This window comes from Phocoena phocoena, chromosome 2, assembly GCF_963924675.1.
Source record: "Phocoena phocoena chromosome 2, mPhoPho1.1, whole genome shotgun sequence".
NCBI lineage: Eukaryota > Metazoa > Chordata > Mammalia > Artiodactyla > Phocoenidae > Phocoena > Phocoena phocoena.
Genome location: NC_089220.1, coordinates 173,258,249 through 173,275,096, shown reverse-complemented (window position 1 = coordinate 173,275,096; position 16,848 = coordinate 173,258,249). Strand labels below are relative to the sequence as shown.

The following is a 16,848-nucleotide window of genomic DNA, read 5'->3' as shown; positions in this document are numbered from 1 at the left end:
GGATTTGTATACAGGAAAAACCTGGCAAAAAGTTCCACTTCTCAGTATTGGGAGTTCCTCAATTTATAACTCATTCTTAAGGGATAATATTTCATTGTGATACTGGAAACTTTCTTTTTACTAGAGGGGTAGGAGAGAGAAATATAAGTAGTTCTCCTTACAAAAGAAAAGACTTATGAAATGTTACTAAGGAAGCTACCAAACGTTGCCAAAGTGAACAGTGGGAATAAATGGAGGGCTGGGATTAGGTCCTCTGCGGAGTTCTCAGAGTGGAATCATAGCCCACAAGGTTTTAGAATAAGCATCATGATCTATTTTCCAGACATCTAAATATAAAATTCATGTTAACAATGGAGCCATCAAGTAATCCACCCTACCGAGCACCTTGAAAAGTTGCTGATGGGTTGGGACAGGAAGTAGAACTGAAAGTATACAAATTCACTTCCTGTGATGATGGCCAGCACGTGCCACAGCCTCTCACTTCCCCGACAAAGCCTAATGGTTTCTAATGGAATATCAAAAGTTGTTTCCACACCTCCTAGTCTACAAGAGGTCATAAAACACTCAATTTTTAAGAAGTCTAGCTACTTGCATACCAACTTGGCACGAGAGAATGAAGACATTATTTTATATCAATTAGGGGAATGAGTTTCCTAATTTTTTTCATCCAGTCCACCATGTTCCACCTTGGGTGAACAGGAGAACTGTCCTGGGACAGGGGCAGAATAATGGTCCTAAAGTAGCATTAATTTTGCATAGAAAAAGGTCTCTAGCTCTCATAATAACCCATCTTACCAAAAATTTGGAGTAAGCCAAAAGGTTAATACCAAAATAAATACATGATAAAGTAAGAAAATGATATGTTAAGTCAAATTACTCACAGGAGATCCATCACTCCAAGTAAAGCCCTCAGAAGGACTTCCATATGTCAGTCCCAACCAAAACAGTTCGTGGTAGCTTCCACTAGCTCTGCAACATACAAGATATAAAGGTAGCTTATGAACCAAGTTTGGTTACCTATGAGTCCTAATCCAATTTGAAAATGACCCCCAAAACATAACTTAGTTAGTACACAGGTAAAGGGATTCAATGACTAAATGTAAGCTTTATGGAACAGTTGTGTATTTTGGTACAACCTGTAAATATCCTGAAAACAAGCTGCTGTTTGAAAGAACTGTAAAGCATTGGAAGGTACTCATTCATTTAACAATATGTACTGAGTGTCTTATACGTTTATAGAGCAATTCATCACAGGATTTATATCTATAAAATTAAAGCATTTAGAAGTGAAACTAAATCAAAAAGTGCCCACGGATTCAGGATATGATATATGTATCCACAGCAGCATAAGGAGCCAACAATTCTGGAAATATGAGAATTTTCTCAACATCATTAACACCCAACGGGTCAAAGAAAGGAGTATTGTATAGAAAAGCTACTTACGTTATTAATCGCCATATTGTTTGCTGTTCCTCCTTATTATTGATACTAGCTAGATCTCCACCCAGAGCTCTACAAAAATCTCGAGATTCAAACCATGTTTTCTTCTCATGTTTTCCTTTTGTAAACAGCTAAAGGTGATACAGATTCAGAATTTATTTTACACTTCATAGCTTATCAAACCAAGAGAAATAATCGACTTTTGATGAGATTTCATTTATAGAAAAGCAAGACATTACAATGGCCCCAATTTGGGGGATGATTTTGTTGAGAAAACCTTAGAAAATGAACTTATTTTATAGCACCTGGAGAAGTCAGATTAAAAGCTTTAGGCGTATGGGTTTGGCATACAGCTTTCTGTAGAAGATAGGATTAATTTGGTTAAGTGTAAGAAGTAGCATTGAGATGGAAGAGAATGAAAAGAAACTTGATATAGAGAAAGTAAACATGAATTTTAAAAATTTAAGGGTAATAACCTCCCTAAGATTGCGCCACAGTTTGTTATCCTGTTTAGCTTAAACAATGAATAACGCAGCAGCCTTCCAACACTTTGTTGTTATGTTCTTAAAACTGCCTTTTCCTTTTTCCTTATGGATGTATATTTTAACAACGATTGCGATTGGAGAACGTGTCACGACTGACACTTATCGGGGAGAGCATCTAAAAAGATGGGATATAAGCTAAACTAAAGCTAAGATTTATAGAATGTAGATAATGTGTCATATTATCCACAGTGATGGTATGGGAAATACCCATCAGGATGCAAACAGTAAAGGAGTTCATTGTATCCACCAACTTTTATAATTTTCATTCATTATTTCTCATGAGACGTGGTGCCCACCATTGCGGGCTCGTAGAAGAAGGGATTTGCTTCCAGTGGACTATGGTTGCCCAGTTGTCATAGAGCAACCCAAGGCAATCTTCATCTTGACCTTACTTGAGTTATCTGGATACAGGTAACTCGAGCAACTTTCCACTGCAGTAATTCTCAAGACTCCTGTGAATATCTCAAGTTGTTAGATGGTGATATAAGATTGTATTTTCTTAAATCAATTTACTAACAGCTGAATTTTATTACTAACTCTCACATCTTAATATGTACAAAGACGGTCTATATGTTTTCAAACAAACCCTACCCCAAGCACCTCTAAAACCATCATTTCTAGGGAAGCGCATATCTGGATTCGTTGAACATCCACCTGGATAACATCTGCTGGAACCCCTGGTTCACTTCCCAGCTCTGGAGAATTCTACTCCTTCTCTCAAAAATTCTGCAGCTCATCTCCATAGCCTGCCACCCTCAGGCGAGTGGCTGTGCATAGGTCGAACCTGGCCTTTGTGCAATAACTCAAAAGTTTCCAGAGGCAGCAAATACCTGATTGGCTTTGCATTAGTCCTCAATCCGTTTGTAAAATCCTCTCCTGTCTTGGCTCAATACGTTCCCTTCTATGTAAATTATGCTTTTAGCTTTGACTGGCTAATCTGGATTGAACGGCTAATGAGTCTCTGTTGCTGCTAAGTAGAAGTTACAAGCTCAACTAGCCCTCGACTCAGAGGAGACTAAACAACCTCATTCTGACACATTAGTAACTCAGGTTCTTCGTCAGCTTTGCCTAACTGTCTTACAAAACATGCCAGGGCCATGTGCCTCAAAGGACTGAACAAAAGAAGTCCAGAGGACTGGCCTTTAGAGAATAATGTCATTAAGTGGTAGATAAGTGCATTGCTGTATTTGGCTAAACCCAACCTTCTCTAGAAAGAATATGATTTACGAGAGAGAAAAAAAACTCAAATGCTTAATTCATTGGGGTATGGGGTATGTTTTTTGTTTGGGTGAACTTGATTGCATAAGGAGAAAATGGATGGTCCAGTCTAGGAATGTATTGGTTGAAGGCAGGATATCAAACTGTCATTTATAGGTCACTGAATGTCCATGTGCCCCTACGGGAAGTCTTTCATCTCTCATCAGGCATGATAAGCCAGGGTTAAATCAGAACAAGGGAGTATTCTCTCTAGAATCCCAGTGTGACATGATCGCAGATTCGTTTATCAGTTCACTTAGCCTAAAGCTTGGGCTCCAAGAACAGAGCCAAAATGGGATGCAACAGGCTAACATGAGGGGGAGCAGAAAATTTCACTAAGATAAAAAGAAGTGCGAGCTCATACTAGGGCAAGCAAGCATGGGAGAGAGGAAAGATGCCAAGAGTGGGAGGTGAGGAAGGCAAAGCAGGTGAAGAAAGGCTGTTGCGAGTTGCGTTTGTGGTATGGGTTATGTTTGCTGGTCTAAAAGCAACTGGTCCTTAGCAAGGAGAGCTCGTTAAAAACAGTGGATGCCCCAGCCCCCTGCCAGATAAATAAAATCAGAATTTCTACAGGTGGAGCCTGGGCATTGGTTTTGTTTCAATTCCTTACGTGATTCTTTAGGCTGAAGCATATCCCAAATTCTTTAAGAGCTTAGCAATTGAGACTTACCTTGAAACACAAGCTTGTTTTACTGGAGGTGCCCCAATCCTCTGGACATTTGGGTTCCGGGGTGGTTGTAGGCTCTGGTGGGCGAGTTACTCCTTCTGCCCAGTGTTTGCACACAAATTTTGCCTTTTCTTCACATCTCAAGACATCCCACAAGCCCCCTGCGACCCCAGTTCTCATGGCAACACACCCGGCTTTCCGTCCTGCAGGTAACAAAGCAGAATTCACTCAACAAGTGATTGTGAAAGCCAGCTATGTTCACGGAAGACCGTTCAAACCTGAGCCTCAAGCTGTGGGATCGAATCTACATGTGACGAGAAAATGTAGAGGAGAGATCCTGCAGCATTTGGCAACTGATTTGTGCTATTTTTGAACCATTATTTACCTTTTATTTGTGTGGCCTGTATCCCCAACTGAATTATAATCTCAAATTTCAGGGTTTTGGTAACATTTTGTATTTCTAATATCTGGCAGGGTGCCCCCCTCAACACAGACATTTAACAGTACAATAGTTTTCGTATGATAAAATTTACCATAATGACAAAAATAATGTTTTGGGTTTCTTTTCCCAAGGAAGTTGGTTTTTTTGAATTTATTTTTTATTTTATATCGCTGTCTAGTTGATTTACAATGTTGTGTTAGTTTCAGGTGTACAGCAAAGTGATTCAGTTATACACGTACATATACCCAAAAATAATGGGGTTTTGATGTTTCTTTCTTTTTTAAAAAAAATTATTTAAGATCTGTTATTTTTCCCCCTGGGGTCCATGTAGATATCTGAAAACAGAAGTTCTTTGGACTTCAAAATGAGACACACCTGAGCTAGAGATTTTAGATCAATTACTCAACTACTATGAACCCATTTCCTCATCTTAAAATGCAAATACTGCTACCTACCTTACAGAGTTGTGATGCACGCCAGCTTTAATGGATAAAAAAGTACATAAAAGACAGTGGGGACTACACTAAGCTTCATGGTTTGAAGCTTTCTGTTTTACCATCATCATTATTTCGAAATAGTAATTAAGATAGAGCTTTGGAAACATTAGGATTCCTTGCTGCTAAGATGAGATAGTCTTTGATTGCTGTCCTTTTAAAGGCAGTAAATGTTTAGAAGTAACTCTCAAAGTTCTGGGGAGGTATATTTTTCCCAAAGTATTTTCTGTAAGATTGCTAATTCCCTATGACTCGGGTTTGATCCATTTTTATTCCCTAAGGATGTTACAGGATTAATCTCTCAGAATGCTACTACTAAATGATCAACACCAGTGAAATGAAGGAGTTTTGCCTGGAGAGTAAGAATTATCACCCTTCAAAAAAACAAAAACATGCACACAGCTCTTAATATACTGCCCTGTTCTTTCAAAATAAACTGAAGTCTTACTATTTTTCAGAATGTTCAATAATTAAACAAAAATCACACTATCCAAATTACTGATCTCTTTTCCTTATTGACAGCTGAGGATACAAATTTTTAAAACTTCTGAAGATTAGGACTTATTAGGCCAAGGAGTTAATTTGTGCCCTTAAGCTATATTATTCCTTCTTTAGCTTTTTATCCAGGCACAATGAAACACTTGCTATAAGGACGCTGAATTTCCTAAGTGCAGTCATACTGAATTATGTCATAGGCTAGACACCAGTGCATAAAGAAAGCAAAGAACCTTTCAGAGTCTACTTCAGAAACTTCTTATTAAAGAAGGCAAATCGGGCTTCCCTGGTGGCGCAGTGGTTGAGAGTCCGCCTGCCGATGCAGGGGACACGGGTTCGTGGCCCGGTCCGGGAAAATCCCACATGCCGCGGAGCGGCTGGGCCCGTGAGCCATGGCCACTGAGCCTGCGCGTCCAGAGCCTGTGCTCCGCAACGGGAGAGGCCACAACAGTGAGAGGCCCGCGTACCGCAAAAAAAAAAACGAAAAGAAGGCAAATCAAAATTTATAGGGGGGGGGGTGATCTTAGTGCAAACAGCCTGGATTTGGAAATTACAAAGATTAGTCTAAATCCGTGCTTATAAATTTTTCAAGTTCCAGTTTCCACCTCTTTACAATGAGGATACTTAAACTTACCTTGCAGGTTTCCTATAAGGATAAAATTAAATCCAAGGCATATCAAGGGCTAAACGGGGTAGCCCATTCAAGATATTGAAATAATGAGTCCCACATAAGCACTACATCTTGTTCCAGATTTAGCGCAGTCATAATTCCATTCATAGTTACATTGAAAAGCTTTATACCCTTTGAGGACAGTTTTAAGTTCTCAGAAGTAAGTTAACCATTTGGAATCTTTACGACCATTTAGGATTTCATCACTGTTTCATAAATACTTCAAATAGAGCGGTACCAGATAACCTAGCAGTTTTCTCTTAGACCACTGCAAACTAATGGGAACATTTTTAAAAGGAAAAGCAAAAAGAGAATGAAATATGAGATAATAAAATCTAAAAAGCACAATTAATTTACATAAGTCTGTTTGGAAAGGTGCTGTGAAGGAATTACAGGCTTGGCCCGATGGACGTGTAGGGTAAATGGAAACTCAATTCCAAAGTGCTGGGACTTCCCTGGTGGTCCAGTGGTTAAGAATCCACGCTTCCACTGCAGAGGGCAGGGGTTCCATCCCTGCTCTGGGAACTAAGATCCCTCAGGCCACATGGTGTGGCCAAAAAAGAACACAGATTCTTGGTCCGCTCTCCAGACCACCTGAAACAAGACCAAAGCTCTGAACATACCTGGCATATCTGAATTCCAGTGGGTGAACTGAACCCCTTCCGCGATGGTCCACTGAAAAGTTCCTTTGTTTTGTACATCTGAAAGTCCTATCCAAAAATATCTTTCAGGCCTCAATCCAACCAAACTAGTCAGAAAGGCTTGTTCATATCTTAAAAAAAAAAAAAAAAGAACTAAATTTTAGAAAAATGTGAATTTTTCTAATTATCCACATGAAAAGTATCTCAATTGTATGCCTGAGCTATACTTCAGTTGGCAAATCAAACCTATTGTGTTCTATTTACATGTCATTTAAATAATGCAAATTTTCACTAAGGAAATGTGATCTTATGAAGGAAAAATATCATACAGCTGATTGAATAAAATCATTCAAATGTACCCAAACTATTTTTCTCTGTTGCTCACCAGTCCCTCTGCTCCTCCTCAAAGTGAAAGAGAATTCAAAATGCAAAGGAGAAAACTATTGCCTTTTAAAATACATTGTTTGAAAATCAGTCCACTTTTCAAATATTTCAAATGCTCTACACAATTCTTGGTGAAGTAAGTGGAGAGATTGTAACATTATCGAGGACAATACAATTAGAAAACCTGTGTGGATTTTCCACTCAATTTCATTCTCATTTTTCAGCTCTGAAACAAAAGAGAAAATTATCAAGAAATACAGAGAACTAGGGATTCAATCTCTAGAAAGAACTGGGAGCAGAATCACAAATTCCAGCGTTCGCTCTCCTCTGGATCCCATCCTTATATTTGGCGTAATCTGGTAATAATACAATGTAGTTGGTAAGGCAAACAAAATTTGTCTTAATTGATAAAGAGACAATGACGCAGCAACATATGCAAAAAAATATCTCTTTGGAGCAAAAGAAAAGTGATGTCCAGAGTTTCCAGGAACAAAGGGAGCTGTAGATGGCTCCAGCGAGAATAGAGAGGGAAATGGAGAGAAAGCCCCAATAACAAAACATTTGTTTGACCCTAGTCTGAATAATTTCATTCCCTAAACTGAACAAACCAAAAAAATTAAAAAGTAACAACTCAATTTTTCTTAAAGCCCCAAAACCAAATTGAACCACAAAGTTAGTGAGTTCCTGAACACAAGTATCACAGAAAACACATAAGGAGAAGCAAACTTAAAATAGAAAATCTAGGGAAATCTCTATTCCAGTAGACCAAAGACCAACAGTACAGATCAGAACATGCTCCCACAGTACTTAAAAATGTATAGCTCACTTCCAGGTCGTAAGATAAAAATTATCTATGATCTTATTTTCAGAGGTTAGCATTGTATCAGGGTATTACGATGTATCAGACATTTAATTATACATGAAAAAAGAATGTTGAAAAACAAGTTCTTTTATAAAGACTATATAAATTCTATGACATCTTTCACTTTATCAAAGAATTTTTAATATCAATAGCATCCTCTACATTTTATTGGGTCTGCGTTGAAAGGTCAATAAATATAACTTACTGTATTAAATCTCAATGATTTTTACCTATTTACTTCCAATCAAATGGACATTTTTAAAAATTTCTTTTAAGTTTCTTCTGTGCCTGATCCAGTACTTTGCAAAAAGCAGGAGAAAAAGAAAACCTAAAGAAACATGGGACTCTAGATGTTAAAAGTTACATAAAGGGCTTCCCTGGTGGCGCAGTGGTTGAGAGTCCGCCTGCCGATGCAGGGGACACGGGTTCGTGCCCCGGTCCGGGAGGATCCTGCGTGCCGCGGAGCGGCTGGGCCCGTAAGCCATGGCCGCTGAGCCTGCGCGTCCGGAGCCTGTGCTCCGCAACGGGAGAGGCCCGCGTACCGCCAAAAAAAAAAAAAAAAAAAAGTTACATAAAATTCTCTGTGTCCACATCATTTTCTGGACCTAATAATCTAGTAAACCTAGCAAAGCAAAGCAAAACAGAGAATGGAAGACTGGAAAGAATGAATAAAATATTCAGTAAATCTCTCTGCCTTCTTTTTTGTTGGAGGTGGTAGTAAAGATAGAAAGTATGATTTTTGACATGACAAATTTTACTTACTTTTTTTGCTTTAAAAAATTTGAGATCTGCTACATTTTTAAAAAGTTAGATCTCTCATGGAGCTCAATATCAAAAAAACAAACAACCCAATTAAAAAATGGAAAGAAGACCTAAATAGACATTGCACCAAAGAAGACATACAGATGGCCAAGAAGCACATGAAAGGATGCTCAACATCACTAATTATTAGAGAAATGCATATGAAAACTACAATGAGGTATCACCTCACACCAGTCAGAATGGCCATCATCAAAAAATCTACAAACAGTAAATGCTGGAGAGGGTGTGGAGAAAAGGGAACCCTCTTGCACTGTTGGTGGGAATTTAAATTGCTACAGCCACTATGGAGCACAGTATGGAGGTTCCTTAAAAAACTAAACATAGAGCTATCAAATGACCCAGCAATCCCACTACTGGGCATATACCCTGAGAAAACGATAATTCGAAAAGAGACATGTACCACAATGTTCATTGCAGGACTGTTTACAATAGCCAGGACGTGGAAGCACCCTAAACGTCCATGGACAGATGAATGGATAAAGAAGATGTGGCACATATATACAATGGAATATTACTCAGCCATAAAAAGGAACAAAATTTGGTCATTTGTAGAGACGTGGATGGTCCTAGAGTCTGTCATACAGAGTGAAGTAAGCCAGAAAGAGAAAAACAAATATCGTATATTAACGCATATATGTGGAATCTAGAAAAATGGTACAGATGAACCTATCTGTAGGGAAGGAATAGAGATGTAGAGGTAGAGAATGGACATGTGGACACAGCGGGGGGAAGGGGAGGGTGGGACAAATTGGGAGATTAGGTTTGACATAAATACACTACCATGTGTAAAATAGCTAGCTAGTGGGAACCTGCTATATAGCATGGGAGCTCAGCTTGGTGCTCTGTGACGACCTAGATGGGTGGGATGGGGGGTGGGTGGGAGAGAGGTCCAAGAGGGAGGGGATATAGGTATACATATAGCTGATTCACTTCCTTGTACAGCAGAAACTAACACAACATTGTAAAGCAATTATACTCTAAATATAGATCTAAAATAAAATATAGATCTAAAATAAATAAAATAAATATAGATCTAAATATAGATCTAAAATAAAATATAGATCTAAAATAAAGTTAGATCTATAAACAACATTTACCAGAGCATTAGCAAACTGTTCTGAACATTGTTTTATGCTACTAAAAGTAGCAAAATATTTTATTGTGTTTTCAATGAAGAATCCAAATAAAAACGTGAGTTTTAATGCTCCTATATTTACAAACCACACTTCAAGATTCAATGTAATTTACTCAGAAATTTAGAGCACATTGATATGCTGTTTTGGAAATGGTTCATTATTTGATACATTTTTTTAAAAAACATGAAAATAATTGCATACCTGTCTTCTATAGTTGTTAGGTAAGCCTTCTCATTCACACAGGTTTGGTTTGCTTCTGTAAATGTTGAAAGTGTGTGTCCAATCAAATAGCAGTAGAAGCCATGTCTTTTCCAGCCCTGTTGATGTTATGAAGCAGATTATCATGCATATTTATTATATAATATTATTTTAATAATTCCTCTATGATGAAACATAAATTGATAAACAATAGACGTGTATAAAGAACACAAATAAGAATAATTTGACATGCAATGAAAACAATTTATGTGAATAAGGAAAACAGGAGTGCATTGTTCCTCAAATGGCAATTATGATACAAAATGGGGTGAGGGAAGTCATTCTCTCCACTTCTGATGCAACTTCCAACAAAAATGATTTGTGACATGTTTACCCAAGAAACTGAACAAAATGGCTAAGATCTCAGTTTTAGAATAGGTAACCACAGGAAATAATTTGCAGAGTAACAAGCCTAGTCACCTATTGAAGCCAGTAGTAGATGGTGAGTATAAAGCTGTACCATCTGGTCACAGGATAGCACTTATCAAACTTTTGGCAACATGATTTGATGTGCTTCCTCTCCCACACTTCAAACACACAGAAATAAAAGCATGCTAAATAAAAACATAACAATAAACAGAAAATCCATACTAGAGTTTGGGAGAAAGAAGGGGAAATCTCCAGGTATCAAAAATAAATACTAGAAAACTAAAGAGCTGGAATGGAAAATGCACAAGCTGAGACTGTAGTTGCCTGGTTATGTATCAGACCAAGATTAAGGTCCTAGAGTCTAGGGGCTGGGGTATTAATGTCCATACAGATTAGGATATTTGGCCATCAGCCCACCTGAGGCAGGGAGATAGAACTGAAGTCCTTGTGTAAAGATGATACCCACTAAGGGTAACCCCTCTTTGAAAGGAGAGTGAGAAAACTCCACCCACAGAAGGAGGAAATGACAGAGATTCTTGTCACCTGCCTGGGGTTCTGGGTGAAGGAAGAAAAAAAAATTCTTCTGTTTGAAAATAAATACCAAGTCTGTGCCATAGATGGGTGCCAGTCCCAGCTTTACACTCTCCACATTGTATGAGAATCGACAGCCCAAAAAATAAAATGTAAAATGTAGTCTACAGAAGGAGGATCTTGCAGGCACTTTGAGAAGTAAAGTGTAAAACCACATGACAGAAATACTCCCACAATCCAGGTCATGTAAGACTATGACATTTGAGGGTCAGGGTGGGGATAGGATGGGGACAAACTCACAATCAAAAATTATAAACCATGTGAGAAAAATGCCTCATTTTAAGGGAGAGTCAACAGGTTAACATAATAAAACAATCTGGAAAAAAATATAAAAAGAAGCATGTTGAGATGATTTAAGTGACAAAAGAAGAAACAGAATCAATGATGAAAGATCAAAATACTATGAACAAAGAATGAGAGGATTCAAACACACACAAAAAAGAATTTCTAGAAAAGAAAAATATGAAGTTAAAAACTCAATGGCCAGATTAATATAGAAAATATGGTTTCAGAAAGATTAGCAAATTGACTGAATGTAGGAGAGATGAGAATATGAAAAGATGTTTCAAAAATCATATTGATAGAAAATATAAATGATACAATGAGAAGAAGGTTGAAAATCAACCTGAGAGAAGTTTCAGAAGCACTGAATAAAATTAATGACTGGTAATTTTCAAGAATGGAAGGATACAAATCCTCAAAATGAAGAGGCACACTCAATACCAGATGCAACCAATAAAATAAATCCAAAACTGAACACACTGTACTTACAGACAGAGAAAATGAGATCTTAAAATCAATCAGAGAGAAAATACAGAGTATCCACTTTTTAAAAAAAGATTTAGTCTAGTAGGAATTCCAACGGCAAAAATAAAGGCCAGGAGAAAATGAAATAATATGTAAAGTGCTGTCAGAAAACAGCTATCAATCTAGAATTCTAAAATGACCTACATAAGTTACTATGCAGGGTGAAGATGAATTCAAGAGATTTCCAAACAAAGACAGAGAGTTTTCCACTCCCAAATCCCAGGCAAAGAACTTCTAAAAGATTTACTTTGGCAAGAAAGGAAAGACAAGAGGAGCAAGTGGGCTAAAAGTCTACACTGAGCAAAGAAGTCAATAAATGTTAGTAAATCCAGGTCTAACTGCCTGGACAAATAGCAAAGATACCTAATTGGTGGTGGGAAGTTAAAGAATGGAATAGTAATAAGATCTGTAGTTTAGTCAATAATATTGTATCCATGCCAACTACCTGTAGTGATCATGTACTCTGGTTAGAGAAAATGCTGTCATTGGCTGAAGTGGAGTGGAGGATACAGGGGAATTCTCGGTACTCTTTTTTTCAACTTCTTGTGAGTCTAACATTACTTCAAAATTTGAAAAACTTTGAATGTTTGAGTGGAATAATTAACATTCATTTTGTTCACGAGGCAGAGAGAGATATTGGTTAACCTCAAGTCAGGAATGCATGTTAAAAATATAAGGGGGGGCTTCCCTGGTGGTGCAGTGGTTGAGAGTCCGCCTGCTGATGCAGGGGACATGGGTTTGTGCCCCGGGCCGGGAGAGCGGCTGGGCCCGTGAGCCACGGCTGCTGAGCCGGCGCGTCCGGAGCCTGTGCTCTGCAATGGGAGAGGCCACAGCAGTGAGAGGCCCGCGTACCGCAAAAAAAAAAAAAAAAAAAAAAAGCAAGCAGCTGGAGAAAGAGGTTCCAGGGAAATACCATGCAAAAGATAGTTTCTGTGGCAATATTAATATTATTTAAAATTGACTTTATGATAAAAAAGCATTACTATGAATGAAGAAAATAATTACATAGTTGAAGGACTGATTCACCAAGAAGATATAATACAGATCAAAGTACATAAATCAAAACTTGATACAATTACAAGGAGAATATTTTGTCAAGCAGACGAAATATTAGAAATATAGAATATCTGGATAATATAATTGCTAAGTTTTATCTGGTCACCATATATAGACCCCTGAACCCCCAGATCAAAGATCATTCTGTTCAAGCACAGATGGAATATTTATAAAAACTGACTATGAACTAGATAATGAAGAAAATCTCAACAAATAACAACAAAAACTTTATATGAGCACAATGCAGTGAAATTTAAATCAACAGTAGCTCCCAATTATTTAGGAACTAAAACACAAACAAATCCCCATCACTACCAGCAAATTCTACCACTATGAAAACACACACACACACATTTCTAAATAATTCATGGGTCAAAAAAATCTTAATGGAAATAAAAAATATTTATAATTTAATCATATGAAAACACCACATAACAAAACTTGGTGGCTGGTCCATCGTTTCAATTCCACCTTTTATTTCTGTAAGCATTTTAATACACATTCACTTTAATGTCATCTCCATTAATTCCACCATCTAAGCTCCTGGTGGTATGTTTTATAATTTTGGATTTCACACTCATCTGTGGGATTCCCAATCAGTCTGGGAAGGAGGACTTCTGCATAAAGAGGATTTACATTTGCGTCCGTCAGACATCCAGGAATATCAGCAACTTGAGAGCACTTCATGTTAATTTCTTACATCAAGGTTTCCCATACAGGTAGCAATGAATTGAAAACTGAATCCCAGATCTTTATGACAGAAGGCCTGTAGTTTTGAATTCTCAGAAATATGCCTACACCACCAAGTACCCAGGCCCAGACAAAAAAACTATTATCTTCCTTTGTTGACAAGTGGCTTTGTTTTCTAGACTTTCCAGTGATTTGAGGAAATCAGTGCCTAGAGCATGTGTTTTTAAACCGGCTAAATTAATATCTCTGAGTTCTTGTATCTTCTCCTGTTTAGTTAGAAACATAATGTTTATCTTTTAAGATCACTGAAAGCATAATAACCACACTCAACAAACAGCTGGCCAATATTTTCTTCTTCTTATTATTTAACCTAATGATTAAATTGGATTTTATCATTATAGACATGACAGTTCACAGAAAAAATATACACAAAATTTTGATTGTGTAGAAGTAATAAAATTTGAGGATTGGTTTATTACTTATAGAAAATTCCAATAATAGACAATCTCCTGTACCTGCATATGATCAGGTAAAGAATATGTAAGTGTACTGGTAGTGAAACCAGCAGTGAAAGTGTACTTGGCAGGAAACTTGGGTTCTAGCCTTACCTCTGTGTGACTCATACAAAGTTATCACTTCTCTGGGCTGAAATTTCCAGAACACAAAAATTAAAAGGGGGTTTTCAAGCATCACTAAGATCCTTCCGATCTCTCACTGTATGATTTTCTGTGTTTGCTCTATTTTTCTTTATGGTTTAATTGGTCAGTACTCAAGTATGTTTCATGAATGCTGGTGTTTGTTATGATTTGATCACAACTTGACACTCTTGGACAGAAAATCAGCTTCTACTTTATTTTTATCCAAGAGAAGTGAGAAAGGAAAAAAAGAGGAAGATGGGCAACTCAGCGATCAAACAGGAAAATGACAACCATATGCCCTGTATTTTGCTTTTAAAAACAGCTCCACAGAAATCACTTACTTTAACCTCAAAGGAAGATAAGACCTGCGGGGAGGTATTACTAACTGTGGTGCAGGTGAGAATAAAGCACGATAGGACTGCATGGTTTGACTTGGTTTAACTGAGTTACTACCCGGTACTACCAACTAGAGTCTAGACCTCCTGCCTCCCAGATCCTCAGGGATCTACTGAGAAGACTCCCCACCAGAAACAGGCTCACCAGAAATATTATAAATGGAAAAAATGACTAAGGATTGTTTGCTATCTGCAAATTAAGGTTATCCACTGGAAATGTCCTTGATGACGCATAGCGTCATAGACTACCACTACCTGTAAGGTGAAGCAATTGGCCCCTATTAGTAAGTACCTTCACAGACAAAAATAAAGCTATCACATCATATCTGCTGATCTGAAACCACTGCATGCTTTCTGTACTCACTCTCTGGCAGCCTGTTTCCACTTCCACTATTCCTGGAGTTTGGGTTTGTGATTTCATCTTACAGATGTAGCCAAGAGACTGTTCACAGGCCCGATCCGCCCAGTACCCATCCTGCAGAAAGCAAAGGAAAAAAAAAAAAAAAAACTCAATGATCATCAGTTGTTTGGTGCTATTTCCTCATAACTGCACCTCTGAAAAGGGAAATAAAGATTCGAGGTTATTAAGAGAAAAAGGCATCCATGAAAAGGAAAGGTAAATGGACATTTTACCAGGAAACTGCAAATTTGACTTTGGCTACAAAGATATAAAGAGATTGTAGCCCCAGTATGTTTTTTATATCTTTGCTGTCAAGCCACTCTGGAGGGGGATCTAGAGAGAAACGAAAAATGCTCATAAGCCCTTAAGAGATGGTCCCAACAGAAGGTTTACCTCCTCTTCCATCCCTATGGGCAGTTGTTTTCAAGTTAACTGAGTACGTTTAAAGCCACCCAGAAAGAAGGCCCACCCTGAAAACACACCTGAAACCAGTTTTCTGCCCTCCATTCTTCCCATTTCTATTGATGAGGGTCCCCCCGGAGCTAAGGTACCATATTTCACTCTACTTCAAATTCCACCCTTTCTGCCTTCCTTAGAGATTTCACGTTAAAAGACTTCTCTTCTCCTTCCCTTAACTGCTAAGCACCTTGAAAAATGTTTTCCGTACCCACTACAACCTGGCACTCAACTCTTCAGCCGGTGTAATATTTGCAAATTGCAGATTAGGTCTGGCTACTCCCAGGCTAATGCACGTTTTCTCGTGGCCAGTATTTTCCCTACACACCCCTCTACCTCTCACTCCACGCTTTCAGCCATACTGTCTTTTGAGTTCCCTACAAGTAGGATGCTCTCTGGTTTCCCCTTCCCAGGACACACTTCTGCCTATTCTTTCAATAATTAACACATACTCTTTTCTTAAGCTTTCAATTTATCACCATGGTAACAACCACAATGATAAAAACAGTAGCTAATACTTACTGAGCAGGAAGTTTGGGCCAGGCACTGTGCACGTTATACACCTTAACCCATTTAATCCTTACACCCACCATATGAGCTGGGTATGATTATTATTATTATTTTACAAATGACGAAATAAGCCATGCATCAAAACCAAGCCTCTTAACCACCAGCTTCATTCTCTATTAACAAAAGATCACTTGATGATATACTTCAGTCGCTAGAGTGATATTTAAGACATGGAAGCCATTTTTTCATATTTGGCACCTCTTTGTAACCTAAAAAAAAATCTGTAGCTCTCCAAGCACAGACTCTAGGCTGTTGGACCCAGAGTAGATCTAGCTAGGTCTCCATCCACTCAGAGCAACCAGCTAAAAGTAGGACCAGAGCTCTGAATTGATTAATCAAGCCATATAAAAACCTGTGGAGAAAAGGGAACCCTCCTACACCATCGGTGGGAACGTACATTGGTGCAGCCACTATGGAGAACAGTATGGAGGTTCCTCCAAAAAACAAAAATAAAACTACCATATGACCCAGCAATCCCACTCCTAGGCATATACCCAGAGAAAACTATAATTTGATATATGCACCCCAATGTTCATTGCAGCACTATTTACAATGGCCAGGACATGGAACCAACCTAAATGTCCATCGACAGAGGAATGGATAAAAAAGATGTGGCACATATATACAACAGCATATTAGCCATGAAAAAGAACAAAATAATGCCAATTGCAGCAACACGGATGGACCTAGAGATTGTCATACTGAGTGAAGTAAGTCAGACACAGAAAGACAAATATATATCACTTATACGTGGAATCTAACA

The 16,848-nt window shown here is 38.1% G+C and overlaps 1 protein-coding gene across 1 annotated transcript in view; it reads right to left on the bottom strand.

Annotated features, from left to right (window-relative positions):
- The window catches only part of MRC1 (mannose receptor C-type 1), a 96,475-nt gene that overhangs the window by 37,447 nt on the left and 42,180 nt on the right, over nt 1–16,848 (bottom strand). Inside the window, exons 9-14 of the mRNA XM_065872619.1 lie at nt 15,024–15,134; nt 10,057–10,172; nt 6,634–6,782; nt 3,913–4,112; nt 1,444–1,571; nt 882–969 (exon numbers count right to left, since the gene is read on the bottom strand). Of these exons, the coding sequence (XP_065728691.1) occupies nt 882–969; nt 1,444–1,571; nt 3,913–4,112; nt 6,634–6,782; nt 10,057–10,172; nt 15,024–15,134 (792 nt within the window). The remainder of the gene's footprint in view (nt 1–881; nt 970–1,443; nt 1,572–3,912; nt 4,113–6,633; nt 6,783–10,056; nt 10,173–15,023; nt 15,135–16,848) is intronic.